This window comes from Brienomyrus brachyistius, chromosome 18 (assembly GCF_023856365.1).
Source record: "Brienomyrus brachyistius isolate T26 chromosome 18, BBRACH_0.4, whole genome shotgun sequence".
Lineage (NCBI taxonomy): Eukaryota > Metazoa > Chordata > Actinopteri > Osteoglossiformes > Mormyridae > Brienomyrus > Brienomyrus brachyistius.
Genome location: NC_064550.1, coordinates 5,302,714 through 5,310,810, shown reverse-complemented (window position 1 = coordinate 5,310,810; position 8,097 = coordinate 5,302,714). Strand labels below are relative to the sequence as shown.

The 8,097-nt window shown below is 38.9% G+C and overlaps 1 protein-coding gene across 1 annotated transcript; it reads left to right on the top strand.

The window, feature by feature from the left end:
- Positions 1-2,730: 2,730 nt before the first annotated feature.
- On the top strand, positions 2,731-7,623 carry LOC125712635 (SLIT and NTRK-like protein 2). The gene is made up of 2 exons (XM_048982896.1): positions 2,731-3,208; positions 3,891-7,623. The coding sequence occupies exon 2, from the start codon at positions 3,917-3,919 to the stop codon at positions 5,843-5,845; it is 1,929 nt and encodes a 642-aa protein (XP_048838853.1). The 5' UTR covers positions 2,731-3,208; positions 3,891-3,916; the 3' UTR covers positions 5,846-7,623.
- Positions 7,624-8,097: the final 474 nt, after the last annotated feature.

The window sequence follows — 8,097 nt, the reverse complement described above, 5'->3', positions numbered from 1 at the left end:
GTCTTTGTGGATTTGGAATTTCTTATATCAGTATTGTATTGATGAAGGCCTGATATGAGAGGCTGGCTTTTTATAATTAATTATCTACTCCGGTTGATTTCCTCAGGCAATTTAAACACCCTGATTCTGTCTATTACAACAAGATTTTTCTCTGCATCATTTATTTAAATTCAGTTCCTTAATACGGAACCTGCTGTGCTGGGATTTCTACGTGAAAATAAAACAGAAGATGAAGTCAAACAAAACCCTTGACCTTAAAAACTGCATTCATTATGTTTAAACCTCAGTAAGATGATACCTAACTAATACGACTTTAATGCATTACATGTCGAAAGTCTAGTGATTTAGATGAAAAAGCAAACAGTACACTTTGATCATAATGTGTACATTCTTTTCACTTAAAACTTTTCAAAAATAATACAAACACCTGCAGTGCATATAAGGTTTTCATTGGACGACATCATGTGCTCCTTAAAGAAGTGTTTCATTCTGTGGCCTTAAGCAACATTAAAGGTGGCACAGGAGGAGTGCTATGTAGTCTAAACGTACGGACCAACACATCAAGTGAGCGAGCTGTGGTAGACAGTGTGGCAGAATTTTATTGACTTATTTGCTTGTCTTTTTCTCTGTGTGATCAGGAACATCACAAGCACAGAGAAAGTGATGGTCTTGAATTTCCTTTCATTTAATTCAGGTGTTTCATTCAGACCTATTGCCACAGGTGTATAAAAAGAAGCACCTAGCCTTGCAGTCAGATTCACAAATGTGTGAAAGAATGGGTCACTCTGAAAAGCTCGAAAATTAAAGCGTGGTGCTGTCGTAGGATGCCACCTTTGCAATAAGTCAGTTCATGAAATTGCTTCATGCTAGAAACTGCTCGATATTCCACGGTCAGCTGTAAGTGGTATTATTGCAAAGTGGACGCATTTACCGGAACGACAGCAACTCCGGCACCAAGTGGCAGACCACAATAAGTAGCAGAGTGGGGTCGCCGGTTCGTAGTGCGTAAAAGTCACCAACACTCTGTTGACTTCAGAGTTCCAAACTTCCTCTGGCATTGACCCCAGGACAAATACCGTGCTCAAAGAGTTTCATGGACTGGGCTTCCATGACGAGCAGCTGCATGCAAGCCTCACATCACCAAGTGTCGGATGGAGTGGTGTAAAACACACTGCCATTGGACTCCAGAGCAGAGGAAATGTGTTCTGTGTAGTGACGAATGAGGTGTTGCAGTACATATAATATATCCCATCCATCCATCCATTTTCCAAACCGCTCATCCTACTGGGTCACGGGGGGTCTGGAGCCTATCCCGGAAGCAACGGGCACGAGGCAAGGAACAACCCAGGATGGGGGCCAGCCCATCGCAGGGCACACTCCAGAGACACCCCCAAAATAAAGGTGCAAAAACAATGTAGATAACACCTTAAAGAAGCACTGAGGTCAAGGTTTCAAATAGGTTTGAATTTTTGCTAAATGAAGGGAGATACTATTATTAGACTGCACATTAAACTTGGTGACCATGAGCTTAGCTTAACCTTCTGTCAGGAATGCAGCAGACAGTTAGACTGCTCAAATGCAAGCAATAGTTTAATAGACTTCTGTCTAATCTCCTGCTGTCTGCCACTTCTTCTGTACAGAATACGTAAGCATTCTGTACAGAATACGTAAGCAGGAGGATGGACTGGGTTATTCCAGGGTCTGAGCTAAACTGTTATCAAACAAGCTGAAAAATCAATGTTCCTTTTCATACAATGAGGCATAAGAACTGTTTGTTGCAAAAATATTCCTCTACATGTCTCCACTCCACCTCCCAGCTCAATTCCTGTATATGTGTGTGCCTGCCTGAAACGGAATGAATTAAATGTCCCATCCAGCAAAAGATCCTTCAGTTCTTCAATCTGAATTGTCTGCACTGGATTCGCTTTGGATTTACAAGAAGTGTTCACTGATGGAGTCAATTTTCTTTACATAAAAGCAGAATCTTCTTTAAACTAAAAAAATCATTATTATGATGCATGCATTTTCCAAACAGCTTATCCTTCTGGGTTGCGGGGGGGTACGGAGCCTGTCCTGGAAGCAATGGGCACGAGGCAGGGAACAACCCAGAATGGGGGGCCAGCCCATCACAGGGCACACTCACACACCATTCACTCACACATACACACACACCTACAGGCAATTTAGCAACTCCAATTAGCCTCAGCATGTTTTTGGACTGTGGGGGGAAACCGGAGTACCCGGAGGAAACCCCACGATGACATGGGGAGAACATGCAAACTCCACACACATGTAACCCAGGCGGAGACTCGAACCCGGGTCCCAGAGGTGTGAGGCAACAGTGCTAACCACTGCACCACCATGCCGCCCCCTCATATAGTATATATAATCCATATATAATATATAATCCATATAATGCATGTATTTAGACCATATTTATACATACCCATAGGATTTGTTATTTCCTGTATAGTGCACTCTAAATAAAAGCACAAATTAGATATTAAAATGTGTACTGTTGAGTACAGTATTTTGGTTTTATTTTTGTGGAATGAATTAATGTTTTATATGCATGTACAGTACGTATGTGTAAAATAGCTTTTAAAAAGGTGCATAGACAAAACAGAAATTTCTTTACATTTTTCTTTTACTATTTTTCTTATACTTTACAGCAAGCTACGTCAACGTCGCACATGCCTGTCATTGCCAGTGACGTCGGTCCTCATTCCGGACTGTGGGTGGACACGACCAAAAAAATCCCAAAGCAGACACTAAACTCTCTATACTGCGGCGGACTGCTATTTAAGGCTGACACATTCTATCCGAATACTTTGCCTCCTGGGTTCTTTAAAGTCAACGTTCCTCTCGCCCTACCGTGAGAAGTGCAAGAAATGCTCTGAACATCTCTGTGGCTAATGTAGTGCAGCATGAAAAACAAGGGAAGCGGGGACACTTTGAAAGTCATTCCGCCGGTCGGTTCGAACTGTGCTGCTGCCGCTTATTTTCTCCTTCTGAAACACTGATGACGTTTGCTCCGATTGTCCACATTTTTGGGGATTTTATCGAAATATCCATAAACAAATAAAAGATTTAAAAGAAGAAATCCAAAATCAAGTGTCATACCCCTTTTGGATCCTGGATATGAAAGAAGGCTAACTGGAGAAATACTATTCGTGTGAGACATGGAGACTTACTTCGGATGTTGCAGGTGCATCTTTCGACGGAGAGCGCAATTTTAACTATTTTTAAACAATTTAAGTAGGAACTTTTCAGCAGTACCATTGTAAAAATGCTTAACGGTGCTCTGTTGCTTAGTATTTTCACTGTGTTTTGTTTATTGTCGATGACAGAAAGCCGCAAAAGCTTTAAAGATATTTGTAAGAGTCGCTGTTTCTGCGAAGAAAGGGAAAACGTACTAAACATAAACTGTGAAAAAAAGGGATTTACTACCGTTAGCCAATATCAGCCACCACAAAACAAAATCAGTCAAGTCTTTCTTAATGGAAACTCTTTCTCCAGACTTAACCCTAATGAGTTTGCAAATTATAACAATGTTACAAGCCTTCACTTGGGAAACAACGGTTTACAAGAGATAAAAACCGGGGCTTTCAGTGGTCTTAAATATTTGAAAAGACTTCATCTTAACAACAACAACTTGGAAATTATTAAAGAAGAAACCTTCGCCGGTTTAGAAAATCTTGAATACTTACAAGCAGATTACAATTACATATGCGCGATTGAAGCCGGCGCGTTTAGTAAAATGAATAAATTAAAAGTACTTATACTTAATGACAACCTGCTGCCTTCTCTTCCGAGCAATGTGTTTCGTTTTGTTTTGCTTACCCATTTGGATCTAAGAGGCAACCGGTTCAAGTCACTTCCCTTTACAGGTGTCCTGGAGCACATCGGAGGTATTATGGAGATTCAGCTGGAGGAGAACCCGTGGAATTGCACATGCGATCTGATTCCGCTGAAAGCTTGGCTGGATACCATATCGGTTTTTGTGGGCGACATCGTGTGCGAGACACCCTTTAGACTTCACGGGAAGGACATTACACAGCTAATAAGGCAAGATTTTTGCCCCAGGAAAAACTCCGGCGATTCTGGCCAGCGCGTAATGAAACCTCCGACGGATTCCCAATACCAAGATCCATTCCCGACTGTACTCACGGGCTTTACGCAAGCAAAAGCACCAAAGGCGTCCCGGCCTCCGAAAATAAAGAATCGGCCGACGAACAGAATGACAGAATCCAATAAGGACATGCAAGTATTTGGACCCATAATGGTTTATCAGACAAGGTCTCCTGTGCCCATAGTTTGTCCCAAAGCATGCGTCTGCACGCCACAGAAACCGGACAGCGGGTTAGGCATAAATTGCCAAGAAAGAAAACTGCACAATATATCAGACCTCCAGCCTAAACCATCCTATCCAAAAAAACTCCTTTTAACTTCAAATTACTTGCAGACCATTTATAGCACCGATCTTACTGAATACGGATCACTGGAGCTCCTTCACCTGGGGAACAACAGAATAGCAGTTATTCAGAACGGAGCCTTTAAAAACTTAACTAACCTACGCAGACTTTATCTTAACGGTAATTACATTGAAAGCTTATCTCCATTTTTGTTTGAGGGACTTCAGAGTTTACAGTATTTATACTTGGAATATAATATTATAAAGGATATATTACCGAAAACGTTCAACTATTTACACAATCTACAGTTGCTATTCTTGAACAACAATTTGTTGAAGTCATTGCCTGATGATGTTTTTAGTGGGACAATGCTGACACGGCTGAACCTTAGAAACAACCACTTTGCCCATTTACCAGTTAAGGGTGTATTGGACCAGCTTTCCGCATTTATTCAGATCGACCTTCTGGAAAACCCATGGGATTGTACTTGTGATATTATAGCACTTAAAAACTGGATGGAATTGTCCAGCACCAGCGTTGTAGTTAATGAAATCACATGCGACTCTCCTTCTAAACAAGCGGGAAGGCTTCTTAGGGCACTGCGAAATGATGAAATTTGCCAAGAAAATGACATAGGGACCAGAACACCCAAAGTCATTACAAGCTCCTCGGCTGATTACACTGCGGGCGTAACTACAGACAGCATATATGATATGCAACCAGAAGTGCCATTGTCTGTTTTGATCCTAGGTTTATTAATCGTCTTCATTCTTTCAATTTGTTTTGGTGCGGGATTATTCGTACTGATACTTAAGAGACGCAAAGGAGTTGACAATTTGCCAGCAAATGCTAATAACTTTGACTTGAACGTTTTCCAGGTCCCTTACCGTTCGTATAACACAGAAACTACTGCGGATAAGTCGAATACCCACGTTCATAATTACCTTCCTGCGCCTGTGGGTCAAATGAGTCAGAACCCAATTTATCTGCAAAAAGAAGGTGATCAATTATCTTACTACAGAAACATAAAAGAAGTGAGCTTCAGAAACCTGGATAATAAAAAGGATGAGCAATCGGTAAGTCCTGCATATACAATTAGCACAGCCGGATTTACCAAAAAGCAATCCAACGGGACGGGAGATGCGGAGTTACTCTACCAGAATTTTGTGGAACGGGATCCAAAATTTTCAACTGCAGGGGAAATGAAGTATACTTTTTACGCATTGCCGAAAGCACTTTCTACACCCATATACGAACCAAATAAGAGCCACGGGCAAGGCCGTTTAAATAAGAACAAGTTGTCCACAAGTTGTACAAGGAAATATACAGAACAAACCAATAACGAACACTACCGCCAAACCTGGAAACGCAGGACGGTACCAGACTACCTCGAAGTTTTGGAGAAATACACAACTACCAGTCATTTGTAATTACTTCCCCTATACCGCAGTCTAAATATTGCTCTCTCTAACTGTGAACTGTTGAATGTACCTCACTCCTCAAAGGAGAAGCTCCTTTTCGAGCTTTGTAAATTAGTGATTGTTAAGAATGATAGTTACTCTGTTAAAAATGAAAGTACTTGGTAGCAGCAGCATGTTATTTTTATCTCTTGCAAAAATTATATTTTAGAACTCTGAGAGACGGGAATAATTCCGCAGTACTTAGTAGCATTTCAGTGTAGGTTATCGGAATAATACTGCATTTTATTTGTCGCTCTTTACATAGGCCGACGTTCTTGATGTGCCTAAGGACTTAACGTAGCTTATGCCGGTGTGTCTGCGCCTGCGTGTTTTGATGTGTCCTATGTTATGAGAGCAGTACAGCTGCTCTCTGTGTTAAATGGAATTAATGGCTGCATTATTAGTATACTTAGACATTTAGTATAAGCCGGTGCCTTTTTAAAGTACAACATCGTGAATAAAACTTACCTTAGAATGTTATCAAGTTGATATACAGTGCAGGAAGGTCCGTCAAAGTTTTAATGCTTCCATGTGTTTAGCTTTTATATAACCACAGGTTGGATTTCATGAAGCAAGTGAAGCATTTTTGAATGGTGTAGTAATGGAACACTATGGGTATTATGTTATGTTTTTAAACAAGTAGTTTTGGCAGCGTTTGGTTGGATTGCACTGTCAATGTAGAACAGTGATATAATATGTATGTATGTATGTATTATTATTATTATTATTATTACAATTATTATTATTATTATTATTATTATTGAATTAAGTGTGGCAGCTGCTAATTTCACAAATCATTCATTCAGTCATTCATTATGTTGCGTTTTGGTAATACTTTGCAGCAAAATATCACTAATTATCCATCAAGCACCTGCTTACCTTGGTTGGGCTTGGGGGGAGGGGGGTCAAATTAATTTATTATTTTATATTCTGCTAATTATACAGGCTTTTTATACCCTAATTTAGGTTCATCCAAATTCTCCTAAGGCATATCAGCGTCATCATGCTTATGTTTAGATCTAATTTGCCCAGACAACCTTACACTGATGATGACGAGGATGATGATGATCATGATAAAGGTCGTCGCTGTAATATTTTGTAAAATTAGCGTTTAAATGCCAGTATATTTTTCTTTTACAAACTTTGTGAATTTAAAAAATGATCATAATAAATAATAAAAAGTTTTTTTTTTTTTCAATATGTGTCTTTAACGCTGGAGTATTTTCATTTCCAGACCAGAGATCTGTAAATTCTGTTTAATCTTCAAGGAATATGCGGCCAAAACATGTTCCAAGGCACAGTGGCAAACCTTTATCTTTGCACACAAAATACTGGAACTGACTTTTTATGAATATGCATTTGTGAAAACAGAGTTTCCTTTAAGGATGATCCTGTACATACTAAAAACCTATAGAAATTGTAATTTAGTCTTGGAATTGGTGTAGCTAAAATGTGTGTGGACAAAGCTCGCAAAACAATAAAAAAAATAAGGAGAGTGCTCTGGATCGCTACGCATTAACTGTTTTTATTTTGAATTATTTTTTTTCTTCAGTGGATCCGTATAAAACAATGTGCCACAGTATGATAGTATAAGTCTTCAGGTTTTACGTTTTGGGCAAACACTGATTGTGTATTTAAATAAATGCTATTTATATATCTTCGAAGTGGAATCTATTACATATTTTCTTTTCCTCTGAATATGTGTACTTTTAATTGAAATACATCATTAAAAATGATAGTTGTGCAAATATTTATATGTCTTATATAAATTAACTTATACAAATTAACTTATATAACTAATACAACTAATTTACCAAAATATGCATGGTGTTATTGTTTAAATGTAATATTTGGTCATAGGACTCTTATTTATCTGTTATTCAATAATTATTAATGATTATTCAATAATCGATGAATAAATGTAAAAAAAAGAGTCTGAAAATACACTTATTAAGTACTGATTCATCTATATTGCTTTACAGTCACTAATATCATATCTTTAGAAATTATACATACACAAATTCTGAGTATACTGACCTTATTAAACTGCAGTTCTGAGTGATTTAGTTGGTGTTTGTGTTTCTTACAGAGGGGATATTTACTGTTCAGTGACCCAGAACTCCACGATTTCCTGTTGGCATATCAATGGAACGTTCTGAATGGTATCCATGGAAGCGCAGGAGCACTGAGCCCACTATTATCAGTACTGACAGTGTCAGCTA